This window comes from Lissotriton vulgaris, chromosome 10, assembly GCF_964263255.1.
Source record: "Lissotriton vulgaris chromosome 10, aLisVul1.2, whole genome shotgun sequence".
Lineage (NCBI taxonomy): Eukaryota > Metazoa > Chordata > Amphibia > Caudata > Salamandridae > Lissotriton > Lissotriton vulgaris.
The window spans coordinates 1,005,335,735-1,005,354,902 of NC_141698.1; the positions used below are offsets into that span (position 1 = coordinate 1,005,335,735).

At 45.2% G+C, this 19,168-nt stretch overlaps 1 protein-coding gene across 1 annotated transcript in view; it reads right to left on the reverse strand.

The window, feature by feature from the left end:
- LOC147689141 (regulator of cell cycle RGCC-like) overlaps window positions 1-9,689 on the reverse strand; it is a 59,553-nt gene extending 49,864 nt beyond the window's left edge. The window contains exon 1 of the mRNA XM_086942035.1: window positions 9,618-9,689. Coding sequence (XP_086798161.1) covers window positions 9,618-9,630 — 13 coding nt within the window. The 5' untranslated portion in view covers window positions 9,631-9,689. The remainder of the gene's footprint in view (window positions 1-9,617) is intronic.
- Window positions 9,690-19,168: the final 9,479 nt, after the last annotated feature.

A 19,168-nucleotide genomic window follows, 5' to 3' on the forward strand; every position in this document is an offset into this window, starting at 1 on the left:
GACGCTCTGTTTTGCCCACGTACATTTTCCCACATGGGCATCTGATTCCGTAGATCAGATTGGACGATTCACAGGTGCCATTTACTTTCAGTTTGATAGGATAACCTTGTGTGGGATGACATATTTTGTTGCCTTTGATGATATTGTTGCAACTGCCACAGTTCAAACAGGGTTTGGTACCAGAGTATGTGGTGGTATCAGGAAGTTTTTTCCGAAGGATTTCCCCCATGTTCTTGGCTCTGGTGAAAGCAAAGATCGGTGTAGAGCTGAAAGATTGTTTGAAATCCGGTTCCAAATTCAGAATTGACCAGTGTTTTAAAATGGATTGTTTATATTTTTTGCCGGCGGTGGAGTACTTGGATACAGCTACAATCCGTGTCTGCTCGGTTTTTTCTTTGAGAGTTAAAAGTTTGGATCTGTCTATGTTTTCAATTCTGGTTTTGGATTCTTCCACTAGGGTTAGCGGGTAACCTCTTGAGGTGAATTTCTTGGTCATTTGTTTGAGTCTGATTTGCAGGGTTTGTTCATCCGAACTGATTCTTTTGACTCTGGCCATTTGTGAAAATGGTAGGTTCTTGATAAGATTAGGTTCATGGAAACTTGTGAATAGAAGCATATTGTTCCTATCAGTTGGTTTTGTGTATAGGTCCGTTTTGAATCCTTCAGGGGAAATTATTATCTTGACATCTAGAAAGTTGACCTCAGTGTCCGATATGTCCCATGTTAACTGAATCCTTTGGTCGATGTCATTGAATTTCATCAGTTGTGTGCTAAGTGCTTCCTTGGTATTCGTCCAAATGAGGAAAAGGTCATCAATATACCTTACTATCATTTTGAGATTGTCTGTCCATTCCGGTTTGGAGAAGATGTGTTGTTGTTCATACCATTGCATAAATATATTGGCATACACGGGTGCCGCCGAATTGCCCATTGCCATGCCCGTGAGTTGTTGGTACCAAAGTTGATCAGCTTTGAAATAACTATGGTAGAGGATGAATTGCATGAGTTCCATAAGAAATGTTTGGAAATCTATGTCAAGATCCGAGTTCAAAAGAGCATTTTCCATAGCTTCTATACCCATGTCGTGGGGTATGCTCGTGTACAGGCTGCGAACATCAGCTGTGCATAAAATTAGTTTGTCCGTTTGGTTGACTGTTATCTCTTGTAATTTCTGTAGAAATTGCGTAGTATCTTTGACATAGGTTTGCATAGATTGTACTGATTTTTGCAAATACTTATCAATGAGTTGGCCAATGGGTTCATGTAGGCTACCTATAGTGGATACTATAGGTCGCATCGGTGGGTCATAGGTATTCTTGTGGATTTTGGGAACCATCCTTAGTGTTGGACTTTTAGGGTTCACTGTTGTTAAGAAATGTTTTGTTCTGTCCGTAATGATGCCTTTTTTGTGGGCTTCGTCAATGATGTTTTTGAGTATTTTTGAATATTCCAACGTGGGGTTTTGGTTGAGGATTGTGTAGGTTTGGGAGTCTGAAATGTGTTCCATCACTTTCAAATTGTACATCTCTGTGTTCATGATAGCGATGGCTCCCCCTTTGTCGGCTTTGGTGAAAATGATACTATTGTCATTAGCCATTCTGTGTAGTGTATCAAGGTCTTTTTGTGTTATATTTCTTTTTTTAGGTTTAGAATGTTTCAACTTCTGTAGATCTTGTCTTACTAGATTTTCAAATAAGTCTAATGTCTTGTGACTCGTAGGAGCTTGGAAAGAACTTTGCGGTCGTAAGCCTAATAGTTGGTCTTTTTCAGATTGTGGTCGCTCTGGTACAATATTATCAAAGAAGTGTCTCAATCTTAATTTCCTCATAAACTTGGAATTGGAAGTGAGCTTATTTAAGTTTATGAGGAAATTAAGATTGAGACACTTCTTTGATAATATTGTACCAGAGCGACCACAATCTGAAAAAGACCAACTATTAGGCTTACGACCGCAAAGTTCTTTCCAAGCTCCTACGAGTCACAAGACATTAGACTTATTTGAAAATCTAGTAAGACAAGATCTACAGAAGTTGAAACATTCTAAACCTAAAAAAAGAAATATAACACAAAAAGACCTTGATACACTACACAGAATGGCTAATGACAATAGTATCATTTTCACCAAAGCCGACAAAGGGGGAGCCATCGTTATCATGAACACAGAGATGTACAATTTGAAAGTGATGGAACACATTTCAGACTCCCAAACCTACACAATCCTCAACCAAAACCCCACGTTGGAATATTCAAAAATACTCAAAAACATCATTGACGAAGCCCACAAAAAAGGCATCATTACGGACAGAACAAAACATTTCTTAACAACAGTGAACCCTAAAAGTCCAACACTAAGGATGGTTCCCAAAATCCACAAGAATACCTATGACCCACCGATGCGACCTATAGTATCCACTATAGGTAGCCTACACGAACCCATTGGCCAACTCATTGATAAGTATTTTCAAAAATCAGTACAATCTATGCAAACCTATGTCAAAGATACTACGCAATTTCTACAGAAATTACAAGAGATAACAGTCAACCAAACGGGCAAACTAATTTTATGCACAGCTGATGTTCGCAGCCTGTACACGAGCATACCCCACGACATGGGTATAGAAGCTATGGAAAATGCTCTTTTGAACTCGGATCTTGACATAGATTTCCAAACATTTCTTATGGAACTCATGCAATTCATCCTCTACCATAGTTATTTCAAAGCTGATCAACTTTGGTACCAACAACTCACGGGCATGGCAATGGGCAATTCGGCGGCACCCGTGTATGCCAATATATTTATGCAATGGTATGAACAACAACACATCTTCTCCAAACCGGAATGGACAGACAATCTCAAAATGATAGTAAGGTATATTGATGACCTTTTCCTCATTTGGACGAATACCAAGGAAGCACTTACCACACAACTGATGAAATTCAATGACATCGACCAAAGGATTCAATTAGCATGGGACATATCGGACACTGAGGTCAACTTTCTAGATGTCAAGATAATAATTTCCCCTGAAGGATTCAAAACGGACCTATACACAAAACCAACTGATAGGAACAATATGCTTCTATTCACAAGTTTCCATGAACCTAATCTTATCAAGAACCTACCATTTTCACAAATGGCCAGAGTCAAAAGAATCAGTTCGGATGAACAAACCCTGCAAATCAGACTCAAACAAATGACCAAGAAATTCACCTCAAGAGATTATCCGCTAACCCTAGTGGAAGAATCCAAAACCAGAATTGAAAACATAGACAGATCCAAACTTTTAACTCTCAAAGAAAAAACCGAGCAGACACGGATTGTAGCTGTATCCAAGTACTCCACCGCCAGCAAAAAATATAAACAATCCATTTTAAAACACTGGTCAATTCTGAATTTGGAACCGGATTTCAAACAATCTTTCAGCTCTACACCGATCTTTGCTTTCACCAGAGCCAAGAACATGGGGGAAATCCTTCGGAAAAAACTTCCTGATACCACCACATACTCTGGTACCAAACCCTGTTTGAACTGTGGCAGTTGCAACAATATCATCAGAGGCAACAAAATATGTCATCCCACACAAGGTTATCCTATCAAACTGAAAGTAAATGGCACCTGTGAATCGTCCAATCTGATCTACGGAATCAGATGCCCATGTGGGAAAATGTACGTGGGCAAAACAGAGCGTCGCATTAAGACACGTTTAATTGAACACAAGTCAAATATCCGTCTGAAGAACACCAAATCAGCTTTATCATCACACTTTGTAGAAGCGCAACACAATGCTTCCCAAATCAAGTACATTATTCTTGAGACTGTCCAGAAGAGTGAGGGAAGAGACAATACGAAATTTTTACTTAGAAGAGAGAATTACTGGATTTATAAACTGTTCACCCAGAAACCAATGGGTCTCAATGAAAGAATTGAATTTTCGTGTTATCTTTAGAACATTTGCTCTGCAGACTGCTGCTTGTGGATACTGTTGTATGTTCGTTAATATCTGACACCTGTACACACATACTATCATTATCCCCATTCATACCCTGTAGCACAACCTCTAACTGTGTCGACCTTCACACCAGGACTCCCAGAGTTTGTGGCCCCTATGATCTTTTCGATTTTTGATTTTCATCATCGTATTTTTAATTATTATTATTTTTTTTTTCGTACGCACCACCATCAAAGCTGTACCATAATTACAGCATTTCTTTTCAGTCGTTCAGCATAGATCTAAGCATTACTTTATTCGAATTCCCCGACAGGAGCTTCACAATGCTGAAGTCTGTCATCACTCGTTACTACCACGTGATTCCTCACATGACCGTAACCTCTTTTAAATAAGAAAAGCGCAGCTGTTTTCCTCGGCAGCCGTCGCTACGCTGAACCGTTACGCTGAGACGAATACATCCAACAATGCGATACCGATCCATTCAACAGGTCAGTTTCAACGTGAAACACACGCGTTTTTTGACTCGTGCACAAACCCTCCGTTTTTTGTTGCTGTTTAAACTCCGCTACACATCCAGTCTAACAGCATCCTCCCTATTTTTTCAGATTTGATATTTACATGAAGAAAGGCATGTAAGTAACTTGTTACCTTTGTTTGCACTCTACACCCATATGCCCACATTTTGCACTGTTGTGATTTTTATGTAATTTATTTGTTTTCAACACTAATAGTAATGATACCTCATTTCCGTTCTTACAGTGTCTATTTCCCTGATGAAGGGCATGACTTCATAATGCCCGAAATGCATTGGATAGGATAAGACAGAATGACATTGCCTGTATTATAAACGTTTCAAGAAATATAAATATCATGGAAAATCAACTAAAACGCTAAAAAACTAATAAATGTTGCTGCTTAACACCAATCACAAGAGAATGGAAATCTTTTCTTTCTAGAAAGATAATGACAAGTGTGCCCAACAAGGGATGACTCTAGAGACTCTCTAGGTTCACAACTTTGCTTTAATTGTTGTCCAGTTTCAAATGCAGAATTCACCACATTTTTTTCTCAGCTTGACCTGAGCATTAACCGATCCTGATTATCTGCCATTTTAGCTCCACCCCATTGATTTACATTAGCCACGCCCCTTCATCTGCCATGTTAGCCCCCCCCCGAAATTAAGACCTAGTTGCGCCCCTGTGTACACGTGACCTCGCCCGGCGGGTCACAGTGCCAACTCAGGCCTACGCCCTGCCGAAGCGCTGCAGACAGCCCTCGATGAAAACTTGTTATCTTAAAAGTCAACAACTCTGAACGAGGTCGGCTGTGCATTAAAGTGTGACTTCAGGCAACGTCGAAATGGGGTTCAGCTGCACAACTCCTGCGAAACAACTATTGTTATGTTTATGGCAATATTTTGCAGAGGCGCAACTAGAGGCAAGTTTCGTAGGGGGCTACTAAAAATTTCGGGGGGGGGGGGGCTAATTCGTCCAGCAATAGGCAGAGTCAGGCGGGCAACTAGAGCCAAATTTTTTTGGGGGGGGGGGACTGGGGGAGTGGGGCTGAAAAATATTGCGAGGGGGGGCTAATTCTTCCAACCACAGACAGAGTGGCTGTAAGAATGGGTGAACACAACAAAAGCCTCATTTACAATGAATGGTCTTTTAAAGACCTGTTAAGTACTCGGGTGTGGCTGCAATTAGTTGCTCGCCAGTCCGTGAAGACATGTCAGCCTGGGCTGACACACACGACGGGGGGTGGGCGGGTTTGGCAGGCTGGAGCCCAATGGGTGTTGTGCGCCTGGGCAGAGTAGAGATGCAGGGGCTCGAACAAGGCGTGAAAAACAACAAAGCCACTTTTGCAAGTAAATGGTCCTTTAAAGACCGGTGAAGTAGTCGGGTGCGGCTGCAATAAGACGGGCGCCAGACCAGCCGGCTCAAACACTGTCAATGTACGTGCCGGAAGCTGCCTCAGCCCCACTGACACAAACGACAGGGGGCGGGGTAGGGCTGAATCCCTATGGGCGTTGCGCGCCTTATATTTTGTGTAGCGCTACATGGCCAATTTAATGGCCTTTAGGAACTTGCATAGACCCCCGGATACAGCCAGGATTCGTTAACTGCTCCATACATAGTTTGTTTCAGCCTGAACCAGAAACTACTGGACCCGAGTCACAGAAAAAAGTCAGACATTTACACCTTCAGGGTTCCGACCTCACGATGGTGCAGATTTCAAGCTTTTTGGAATTCACAAATGTTGATCAAGGGTACCTCTGGACTCAGTGACGGCCGGAGGTTTCCAGGTATACTCCTGAGAATGTATTCTGAATGGGCACATTTGAATGTATTTTACTTCTTTTTTTTTGCAGAATGTACGATTGTACCGGAGGAACCTTCCCATCTGTGGGAAGGCATTTTTTTCTTTCTCTTTTTTGTTGAATGTCCCCACATTGAAAATATGTTTCACTCCAGAAAACGCCCTTCCCGCCACCTGCACTAGTTTGTGGTTGTGCCCCTCCTCTTCCCACCTTGGAAGGGTTTTACTCCTGCCTTTCACAAGAATGAATCTCCGACCATTTCCAAGGTAGAAATATTTGACAATAACCACAGGCTTTCATGCTCATGGGTGTTGCTACATTTTCCAGGGCACCCCCATGTGGGATATTCTGTTGTACACCATCGTAGAGGGTAAAACTGCTTGTGAATAAAAGGATTCATGCTTGCAGGGTCACTTTCAGACATACACTTTACATCAGCCTTACTGCTTCTCAAACTGTTTGCCACGGGTATTGAAATATTTAGAAACATAATGAAAATGTTGCTGTTACTTTTCCTCCAAGAAAGTTTGGGTAGATTTGGGCAGGGGGTGATGCTTTTGACACCCGGCTCAAGGGCATCAATGTGCTGATAAACCAGGACATAATGCGCCACCTGAGTGTACCAAACACAGAGGCACTCATGTAGCACCGTGCAGAAAAATTGTAAACAAGTGCAAAATAAAAATAGTAAATAAATGCATTGATAAAGTAGTGGGGAATGGCCGCACCTCGGATGTCTGTAAAATTGACCTTTTGTCCTGAGTTTTTATCCTCAATTGTTTACCCTTTGTCCTGAATTTTTTTACACTCCTGTCCTGCATTTGCCTCCATGCCAGGTGGGCACCCTAAGTACACCCTCACGGCATTTTATTTTCCTCTCCTGTTCAGAGATCTCAACCTGAAACACAAACGCTCAGGTGGGCAAAACCAAACGAAACAGCCTGGGTGGGGGATTTCTGTAAGCTTCACAGGGGGTGCTGACTCCATTACACAGAGCCCGGATAACTCTGGCTTCTCTAAGAGCAGAGCGCGCCGGCTCCTCGGCGGTGTTTTATATCAATCAATTGCAGAGCAATAAAGTGACGTGTCTGTACAACCATTTCTTAATCTAGAGAGCATTTCTTGGACTGAACGAACCCGTTAATTTCGTGATGGGCCGGCATTGACCAAGCTGGCACTGCATTTATATAAACCAGTAGATGGCCCAGGTTTGATGGCACTACACTGCACTGGTGAGGCAGACACTGCGCTCTAGACCGGTATGGGGGAGCGTGAATGCACGTGTGAGTGCCGAAGGCTCGTGAGAAACCGCGTGGAGTGGCGCAGGCACTTTAAATTGATAATATATATATAGCGCAGCGAATGCCCAGGGGCGTGTAGGCGCTAGCATAGATAGACTGCAAGGTGCTGGGTATGATAGCTCATGGAGGCTGGCACTGCACAAGCAAGCACGGATGGTGCCTGAAGGTGAACCGGGCACATCTGGACAGCACTGCTGCATTACAGGACAGATGCTACGACTGCCAGGCTGCTACCTGGGTACTGTCACAGGGGGGGGGGGGGGGGGGGGGGATGCACGCATCAGTTTACACTATGAAACACACCTGAAAACAAGTGAGGCCACTTCTGCTCAGGTCCCCTGCCCCGCTTAGTATGCCTACATTAATGGAAGGCCCAGCGAAAGAAAAGGGGTGACACCTCTCTACCTGTTGCTGCTATACGGGAGGTAATGAGCGCCCATCTCCCTCCAGAAAGGCCACTCAGACACCCACTGGGCCGCTGGCGGCATCGAACAATAGAGACACCGCTCAAATCGCCCCCCAGGCTGCTCAAAAGCAGCCCTCGGATGGAACTCGGCCCCCGGCCCCTCGGGCATTGCCCGAATGCCCCCGTTACCAATCCGACGCTGGGTACTGAAGCAGGGGTGGTATGGCCGAGACATCCGAGACCAAGCTCGGGTGCGCTGGCATTAATGGTTTAGACTAGAGCACATCTGGAATGGCACTAGGCAATAAACAGTTCTTGGGGGGGGGGGGCGCTTTCAACATAACTCACAGCTTGACTGTAAGTGCAATGATGGTGCACAGACTTCAAGGCGCTGTGGCCACAGAGCACACCTGCTCACGATAAAGGTAACCATGGCAGTGACTGGGATATTAAGGTATGGGTGACATGTCAGGTAAACACTGATGCACAGCTGGGGCAGCACTGCATTGCACTGTGACGGACACTGGAATATTATGGCACAGATGACATGGAAGGGAGGCATAATGAACAGACGGTATAGCGCCGCATTACAACATAACAGCCATTGGAACATTCCTGCGCACATAACATGACACTGAGCCATTAATGCTGGTTTATAGCGCTGCATGAAGTCACTGAAATATTAAGGCGCAGATGACATAGCACTGAGTCATTAACTCAAGCCAATATAGCGCTGCATGAGATCACTGCAATATTAAGGCGCAGATGACATAGCACTGAGTCATTAACTCAAGTCAATATAGCGCTGCATGAAGTCACTGAAATATTAAGGCGCAGATGACATAACACTGAGTCATTAACTCAAGTCAATATAGCGCTGCATGAGATCACTGAAATATTAAGGCGCAGATGACATAGCACTGAGTCATTAACTCAAGTCAATATAGCGCTGCATGAAGTCACTGAAATATTAAGGCGCAGATGACATAACACTGAGTCATTAACTCAAGTCAATATAGCGCTGCATGAGATCACTGAAATATTAAGGCGCAGATGACATAGCACTGAGTCATTAACTCAAGTCAATATAGCGCTGCATGAAGTCACTGAAATATTAAGGCGCAGATGACATAACACTGAGTCATTAACTCAAGTCAATATAGCGCTGCATGAAGTCACTGAAATATGAAGGCGCAGATACCATGGGAGTGAAGCATTAATGTACATCTGGCACAGAACTGGATTACAGTGTTTTTTTTTGGCGCTAGAATGTGTAAGGCATACGATGGAACAGGATGCAGTGTGACATTAAGGAATGAAATACCCCCAGGGAGTCGTCCGTGCACACCTGTCAGGAACAGCACAATATTAAAGTTTGATTAGCACAGGTGAGCCGGCGCCGGCACTTTAGAACACAGCTAGTTTCGAAGAGGCAGAATAAAGCGCATCCAGGCTGTCTCACTAGCACTTTAAAGTGCAGGTGGCGCGTTGGGAGACGGACGGGACAGCAGCTATTTATTCTACCACAATCAGACACAGCTGGACTGGCAGAGTATTTAAGCACATCACACACAAGTAAGTGGTCTGGCACTGATATTTCAATCCAGGCGCTAGGACCCCGCCCGCCGGGGTCTCGCACTGACCTGGAGCGTCCATGCTGCTGGATCCGCGAAGTCGCCGTCAATCCTCGGGGTGTGAAGCTCTCCGACTGCTCTAACCGGGTTGTGAGGAGTCCATGTAAAAAGGCTCCTGTGGCCCCGCCCTCTAGCCAATCAAAGCACAGTCCTTCGGAAGCGACGCGCACGGCCCCATCGGCCCCCTCCTGTCAGTTCGGCGCTCACTCGCTTGGAACCGGGGTGTTTCTGTGCATCATGGCACGTGGGGACCCCTGGAAATGACGGAGCAGCGGACCGTGACGGTGGACACGGAAGTTTAGCGTGTTTGCGATCACGCGGGTGTTTGTGTGAGATGTTAATATCGAACATTCGAGCGCGGAAGTTGTGAGCAGGGGACCGGGCATTAATGCCTGATCTGCGAACTGTGGACGGGGTCTCGCCTGGGTCCTCTCTCAAATCCTGGCGGAGTCCCCTGGGCAAGTTCAGAGAAGCCAGAAGTAAAACGTATCACAAGCAAGGACATGTTAAGGATTTTGGAGGTCCTGAGTCAAACGTATTTTGGGGACCCCTGTTTTTCACAGTTTTGAATTTATGATCCAATTTGAGCGCTTTCATTTCGCCTTTGGCCAGGTCACCAACAGGTCATCTAAATTCTAAATGTGCATACATCTAATATTTAGGGATACTGATGTGTGCTTTCAATATTGTAACACAGCAGCAGCTCACTAATATTGCTGCAAATAATATCTGACATCCTCCTATTTCTCATACGTGAGGCCCTGTTTTGATCTGAAAGAAACTTCTTTGTATGGATGTTGCATGAAACATAAACACATTTCTCTCCAAAATGTCTGTAATAGACTCTCACATATCGCCCACAATGAAAATAGATTAAAGGAAAAACGTTATTGAAAAAAACCTGTTAAAGAATTATTAAAGGTCACCAGGACAAGACACTCTGCAAAACAGATGTCTCTTTCAGGGGCCCCCTGCAAGGCTGGGGCCGGGGCCAGAGCCCACTTTGCCCATGCCTTAAAATGTCTCCGGTCACAAGTTCTGAATAATATCTTCATGCACACACAATGCTTATATGATCAAATTTGATAGAGATAATGAGAACATTCCATGTCTCAACCAGATTATTTCAGGAATATGTAATTGTTTGCATGGGAAGCCCCCCTGCATGGTGCACAGGTGTGTAGCCCTGCACTGAGTTCCTGACTGCTAGTATCCTGAATTTCGTTTTGGCCCAGCCAGCATGCTAACCTAGCATGTGGACTGAGGCCTAGGCCTGTGCATGGAAAAGTCAAGGTTCAAAGCCTATTATATGTCAGTTGAGAGCGCGCTAAGCGCACCCTTTCTAGCGACATGGAACAACTGTCCTTGTCTGGTATTGGTGACATAGAGCAGTGGTGGGAGCGTACCAAGCTATGGGGATAAATAGTTCTAGGCAGAGCATTTTTATGTCTGAATCAGAGGAGTGCAGCCTACCGGCTCACTTGTGTAAAGTGGCATATTTCAACACGACCCTTGTGCCGACGTGTCATTCGTCTCTTGTGTGAGTCTGCATAGTGAATGTTTTGCACGAGTGTTAGTGCCAGTATGATCACTGTGATGGGCAGCGGGATCAATTTTATCCATTTCGGATGGCCCCTGGTTTAACAAGGCACAAGATGGAAGGTGGACGCAGCTTTCCCAGATGCTGAAAATGTATTGTCTTCATTTCTGTGACTGGAGGGTGGAAACTCAGTCGATGAAATGAGACAGGCTGAAGATAAGTCGACCCAGCCATGGTCCATTGGGGCCACGCGCCTCCCCTTTTGCAGTGTCTGCCAGACTGAACAGAGTAAAGCCTGACAGACACTCTTCATTCCAGCTCAGGCAGCCAGGAGCTAGGCATGCTCTACATATGCCGGCTCCTGGCTGACAGAGCCGAAATTTGCTGGGGTGAGGAAATCGCAGCTCCTGTGGACGTGGCCTACTCAGCTCAACAAAGTACCTCAAGGCCTTCTCCCTCAGTGACCAGGGGTAGCGTCACTCATTGCCTCTGACCTGGGCACTTCAGTCCTGAAGCGTCCAGGGTTGATCGTCAATCAGTGACACTTCATCACAGAGTGGGGTGGGGTCAGCAGTCTCACCAACACCATTATACTCTGTAACAAGGTTGAGACTGCTGCCTTTTCTCATTGGCTGGCATTAGGTCAACCAATGAAGGAAGGCAGCAGTCCCAACCCTCCTTGGACCTCGAGGTCGAGCTACAAGTAAGTGTGATTTTTTTTTCAAATTAATGTTTGTGTGTGCAAGCATGCATGTTTGAATATTTGGTAATGAGTGTTGTGAATGGATATGAGTGTGTGTGTGCAAGCATGTTTGAATTCATGGGTATGAGTGAGCGTGTATGTCTGCATGTATGTCCCATCCTTCCTCCTCCCTCCTAAAATTACCGGCCGCAACTGAGGCTAACCTTAGAAATTTTATGAGGACCTTTTAGCAGTGGGTTGCTGATTAGAGTTCCTTCCTCAGCATTACCAGCTGGTTGAGGTAGGGAAGAGGGGGGGGAGCCAGCAGATTATGTAGTTAAAGTTGAGTAGGTTTCTAGCCCTTTATCTGGTCCTGATACCACTTCAGGATGGCTGATGACAGTGAGGTAGAGATCTCACACTTTACTGTGTCTTTGTTTTGGATGCTCCAGCATGGAGTCAGCATTACCATTACCTGTTGAGAGAGTCATCTCCTTGCACAACGACTGTGTCTGCACTACAGCCATAAAATGACAATTTAAAGGAAACCATCCAAACCGGTTCCAGAACTTAGACAGTGGATCCACAGCCACTATCTAGAAAATTACTATAAAAATGGGATTAAAATAACCCGACATTGTTTCGGTTCTAAGTTCTTCTTGACCAATCGGAGAAGAGCTCCACAGAGTATTCAAAGAGCTGCTGTGTGACCAGGGCTGGTGTCTGCCTGGCAGCTTGCCTCTCAGGGATGAGGGACATCATCTGAAGTTTGCACAGCTTGCTTAGGAAGCTGTGGGGCTGCCTGGTGCCTAGAAGCCTGTCTGTTTGCCTACTCAGAGAGGGAATGAGAGTGCCTGGGGCTGCAGGAGGAGAGACTGTCTGGGGGAGGGTTGTGTTCCCAGTGAGAGGCCCACCCAGAAGAAGCCGACACGTGTGTGTGGGAGTGTGCCTGGTGCCCTGCAGAGACAGGGTCTCCTGGTCTCCCTCTGTGGTTCATTTGTCAAACTATGTTAAGCGGGATTAACTTTCAACGTCATTGTGCCGTCGAGCTAGGTTGGCCGCTTGGATGTGTTTTTTACCGACCTGGACTGTATTTTTAAGTGGAGGCTGGTAAAAATATCTGGAAAAGAAGTGAAATTTGGTATGTATTCCTTCTCCAACATAAATCTTAAACAGCAAGCACAAAGTAATCTGTTCAATAGTAGCTGAGAGCTGTCTAAATTGTTTCAGAACGATTATTAGAGCAAACAGAGGGCTTATTGTTATGTTACGAAAGAATCCTGACAATTTTGGAGGCATTTTTTTTCACCCACAAGATCTTGGCTGGTCCGGAATAGCACAATGAGATCAAATGGCCAGTATTTTTTCTAAGACATATGGCAACCCTATGTCTGGCGTCTCTACCATGGCCTGTTGGGCCTATCTCAGGTGTGTAGAGACATCATCTCCACTACTGCTGAGGACTTCGCCAATAACCCACAGGTCACAACTGCCCAGGAGAGACCCCCACTGATCCCGGCCTGCTGGCCAGGACCTCTGTTGTAACCTGAAGGGTCTTCCTGCCACAGCGACGAGCTTGGTGTCCAGATTTCATCAGTGCGGCAGTCGAGGACTTCCCCAATGTCCCAGGGGCCACAACTGCCAAAGAGCGACAACCACTGACTCCATCCTGCCGTGCTGCAACTCTGGTGTGCCCGAGAACAGGGCCACCTCCATGAATTTGCTCCCACCGCGCGAGGACTCTGCTGTTGTGACAATGAAGAGCGCAGGATGACCGCCACAAGACTTAACAGTGATTAACCTGAGTAGGTAACACAAGTCTGTGTTTAAAAGACTGAGGCTACATCTTTCCCCAGAACTGTGTAGTTAAACCTGCCAGTGTGCTGTTCAAACGTTTAGCAACAAATGAGAGAGAGCGGACCTATGTGTCCCCCACATTGTGCCATTGATCAAACAACCATAATAGTTTAGTTGCATCTGATCCTGTTGTTGCCTGAGATATGTCCTGCGCAGACAGGTGGCGGCTACTGCTGTAGTGGGATAGTGCTGCATCAGGGCAAAGGATACCACCCCTGATCCATATCCCGAGTGGGTACAGAAACTATACATGTTGATTTCAGCTCATAGCAATTTCAAGTATCCTGTAATTGAACCCCATTTATGTCTGTAGTGTTACTGTTAATTGTGATTTTAATGGAGTTCTCCTTTTTCACAGAAAAACCCTGGGCCAGGCAGCTTTTTTATTGCAGTTGTTGGTTATTTGTCAAGTTCGGAGTTCTTGCCCCCAGCACCTCCTTGGTGAGAAGAATGTGATTTTTGCCCTCGCTACACTGAGCATCAAGTGTGGGAAGGGTGTCCTTGGTCTAGTCTGCAGAACCCTAGTAGGATGGACCCCACGACTCTGGTGGAAAATGACCTCTACCACACAGAGGGGGGCAAGTAAATCATTTGTGACCTGTGACTCTCCAAGGACTGGATCGGGCATCAATTTTAATTACTTCCATATTTTCATTCTGTAGAGAAGCTCGTGGATCCCGTAGTGCATCCCAGTAGAGTAAATTTCTAACGTTGTCCTTAAAAGACGAGCACAGTACTACTCGCTACTCTTAGAGTCAGTTGCAGAAAGGGATTTACTTGTCCCAGTTAGTTGAACCATAGAAGGACAGACCCCAGGACGCCAGTGGCAAAGTACCTTAACCACCACAGTTAGAGCCCCATAACCAACGTTTGATCTAAGGTCTCCCCAAACAGGGACTAAAAAACCAGCGGCAAGCAGTGTTGGATCTGCAAGCACTAATTCCATCCTTATTGAATGGAAAAATAAGTTAAGCCTTAACACAACATTTCTGGACATTGGAATGGCAGATACAAGGTTGATAGTAGTAGACATGCGTACCTTGTCCTTAAATCCAATCAAGACACCTGTGTTTAGAGAAAGGGTGGAGGGCTCCCTGGAACAAGGAAGGGGGAACCTTGTAGAATTTATTAAGGACCAGTTAGAGAAACTAGGCAGTAAAGAAGCAACTGGTGGACTCTGGAAAGGAAACCATAATCAGAGTCCAGGGAGGGAATGCTTTAGTGTCAAGCTCTTTTAGCCTCTATATACAGATTTTCCCCAGACATGCCTGAAGTATGTCTCAGATGTGCTTTCCATGGTTTGCCTGAGACAGTCCTTCTATCCTCCCCTACCCCTGATTTCAAGGAAGGGCACCACTGTCACCGACTCCCGGAGTCAATCACTTGAGTGGTTAAACTGGGACTGGGACCCTGAACGTGCAGTAGGTGCCCCAGATGCCTAAGTCTGAGGAAAAGGAGAAGGCCCAGAGCATTTGAGAGGGAGAGGTTGAGATTACCTCACCTGGGAACAAGAGGAAAGGAGACAAGAGTAACAAAAGGGATGGTGTATTGTAATGCCTGACCATCTGTACCCAGAAGGAGTGATGGAGCAAGGAGATTCTGACTAAGTGGGTTTGTGAGTGCAATTGCTACAATGAACTGTAGACCAGAGCCAGGACTGGGAATCACCACTTGGACCAGCACCGCTCACCTCTGCTCTTCCTAAGCAGTTTCTTTTCCCCAATGTTGGTGAGCCAGGTATGCCAGGCATTATGGCACTCAGTAGAGCCAAGCATCAAACTCAGCTTGAAACCAAGAACCTTATCTAAGGCCAGACAGATCTACCTCAGGAAAAGCAGGTGAAGTGCACAGAAAAGAGAGAATTCCAGGGAAGAGCTAAGATGTAAGGGGCTCATCTGAGTGCCAATTGCAGCTCCAAGGGTCAACTTAATATTTTGCCCACTAACCTGCGTGTCTCCAGGCAGTGCCCCTCAAGCCGCCCCTCAAGCTCTTGTATCATTAATTGGAAATACAGGGAAACCTTACAGCTAGTTCTACAGCTGAAAAGGGTGTGGAAAGGGGAGTTGGTTAGTTGTGTGTCTGTGTGTGTATAAGACGGCCACAGGCTGGATGCCTGTTTCTTGTACTGAGGACACAACACCTAAACACAATATACGGAGAGCTCCTACTCAATCTGGTCAAAAAAATATTCATAAGTATCCTGACAGTTGTAGTGAATCCCTTAAAAATGGAAATAAAAGGTCCAGGTGAATATGGCTATTACTTGGGTGACAACATCAGAAATGCTGCACATTGTTGAAAAGGCCCAGACGATATGTAGAGTTATCCTGTCCGCTGTGTGGACACTGAAAAAGTATTTGACAGAGTGAACTTCACATATATGTTCTCACTAGTCCACAAATTGATATTTGAGCCCACTTTACCAGGTGACAGCTGGCGATTTATCAGGCATCAACTGCACATATTAGTATTAACAGTATGGCAATTGGAACTATAGCATCGGGATAGGGGTGCGGCAGGTTTACGCCTCCTCTTTGCCCTTATACTGGAACCTTTTGCAGTCTTTATTTAGATAAGTCGACCACATTCAGTGAGTGTGGATCTAGAGAGATCTTTAAATTAACTATGCTCGCTGACGACATGTTATCCTTCTCAAAATCCTTCTCATCCACGCCACAATTGATAGATGAATTGAACTGATTCAGAGTGGTTTCCAGTTTTAAGATAAATATTACCAAACTGGAGTCACACCTCCTAACTCCCTGCTCGACCAAACTGATTCCCTTCGTGCACTTTTTCTGATCCACTAGATCTCTGTAACAATGACTAACCTGGGAGTTCAAAGTGTGTCTTCCATATCACACATGGTTGCATTCAGCTACCCCTACATCTGAGAGAGGTGCACCTGAACTAGCAAAGATGGCATTTGAACCATTTTTCAGGGATTTGAAAGGTCGCTATTGTGCAAATGGCAATAACCTCCTAAATCCTTTACCTGTTAAAAAATATCTTACTTGCAATATCTGCCCCTTTGATTAAACATTTCCAAGTGACTGTTAGTAACTTTATATGGGACGGCAAGAAACCTAGAATAGTGAGTAGATTTCTCTAACACCCTGAGGTCCCAGGGCTATTGGCCCTCTCACACTTGACCAAACAAATTAGTTGCAACAACTTATAGAATTTGGCAAAGGGATACTGCAAAGCTATGGTGCTCTATTTACTGTCTGATCAAAGAGACCTCCCTCAGGCCATTGCTTCAGACTCTTTGAGTGAGGTTGGGAGTGATCATGATGTTGCTGACAATTCGGGTAACAAGATACCAACTGATCAACAATGATTTATTTCAACCCTCTGGTGATGATAATTAACAGCAGATGGTACTGTAATACTAAGTTATTTGAGCTCTGTTCCACTCCTTTCTTTGTAGTACCTTGGAATGCTTCGACCTCCATCAAGTCCTGATGATGGTCTCTATGAACGGCGAAGAAGGGGACTGAAACGTTGACACAAAACGAGCTCTTGAGGGAGGTACTAAATCTGGAGGAAGGAATATACCCAAGTCCTACTTTTCAAAACCATCAGGGCTGGACTTCTTGGTCATTCTATGCTTTCGACCTTGGGCTGGCTTTATATATCTATATACTATATACACTATATACTGATATATAGATAGATACATATACATTCACCATGTCGTATGTATTGTATTGTGAAGTAGTGTGGCTCACTGGTTAGAGGCGGCAGAACCGAGAGCAGAGGACGGCCCGGGACCAGGGTTCGATTCCCGGCGCGGCAGGTTTCTGGACCAGGGTCAGCGGACTCGATAATTCTCTCGCCTCGGTGCCCACTCTGATCAGCGTTCACACTCGGCAACTCTGGGCATTAGCTTGCCTCATCTTCACTAACGGCCCCACCAGACCGCCGGGGATGCCTGGTCCCACCCTGGAGATACCCATTAAGGGACCATCTCTCAGGGAAGCCAGGAAGGGTTTTGCAGCGGTCGAAGCGCCTTGGGACCCTCCGGGTAAGTAGTGCGCTATATAAATGCCTATACATACATATTGTTGTATTTAGGTTTTTTTTTAATAGGGAGTGGTAATGGGGTTACACTGCCCCACTTGGAAGGGGACATAGGGTACTTGTACACTAAATTCTTTTTGTACATTAAAGAATTGAATAACCAAAATAAGTTCCTCCTTTGTGAATTATGTAACATTAAGTGTAAAATTAATAATACATTTATTTAATTCACACAGTACACTTTGTAGATTTTGATACATTGCTTTGGAGGAAGCGCAGGAAATAGTCACCCCACATAAGGGTTACCTTCATGGTGTGTGGACAAGCTAAATATTCAGAAGTGTTTCATCACTTTTTCCTCCCCATATCCTCACATATGCTACAACCTTGACTTTACCGCAGGTCTCAAGGTGAGTGGATATAAACCCTAGAGGGAAGAGAGATACATGGTGGTGGGATTGCTGTTTAGAAACGGGGAACTTAAGCCTTTTAAAGAAACCAAAAATGACTACAGTCTGCCAGAGAAGAAAAGGTTTTCCTATCTCCAGATACGACAATGGATGACGCAACCCTCAATTGAAGTAGGGTAGGCTCGTAAACTCACTGACTCTGAATGATGGATGAAGGACAGCAAGCAGGATGAACCCGAAAGATCTACACTTTAGAACTAACTATGACAGCTCCACCATCAGATAAAAGCCCAATACCAGTGAAGTGGGGCAGGGACTTAGGAAGTGAGATTATGGACAGGGAATGTGAGAAGCTCACACAGCCATTAGAAATGCAAAGGGAAAGAAAGGCAGCACATGCTGATTATGTAAAGGTGCCACACCCCTGAGCGGTTGTCATGCTGAGATCAGACAAAACAGAACACTAGCTGGTGGAGATGTGGTGTTTAGAGTCCTCTCAGCCACGTAGTTAGGCGCTGCCCAGAACAGGATACATTGTAAGAAGGGATCTCGAAGCTGATTAATGTTATCTAAAAAAAAAATGATGATACTTGTAAAGCGCACTGTTACCCCATCTCGGGGTGTCCTGGCACTGAAGACCGCTGGGGAACCCGTCCAGGCTTTCCCTGTGAGATGGTCCCTTCTGGGTATCTCCAAGGTGAAACCAGGCATCCCCGGCATCTGTGGGGGGCCGTTGTAGAGATGAGGCAAGCTTAATGCCCAGAGTTGCCGAGTGTGATCCCTGGTTAGAGTAGGCACTGAGGCGAGAATTATCAAGTCCGTTGACCCTGGTCCACGACCCTGCCGCGTCGGGAATTGAACCCTGGTCCCAGGCCGTTCTCTGCTTCCGATTCTGCCGCCTCTAACCAGTGAGCCACACCACTCCACTCTACAACATACAAATCCTATAGAATCCAGAGGTGATTATCCTAGGACTCCCATTTTAGGGCAAATGCACCCTCAAATTGTGGCTTTTGCAAAAAGTTTACTCTTGGTGACTGCAATACAA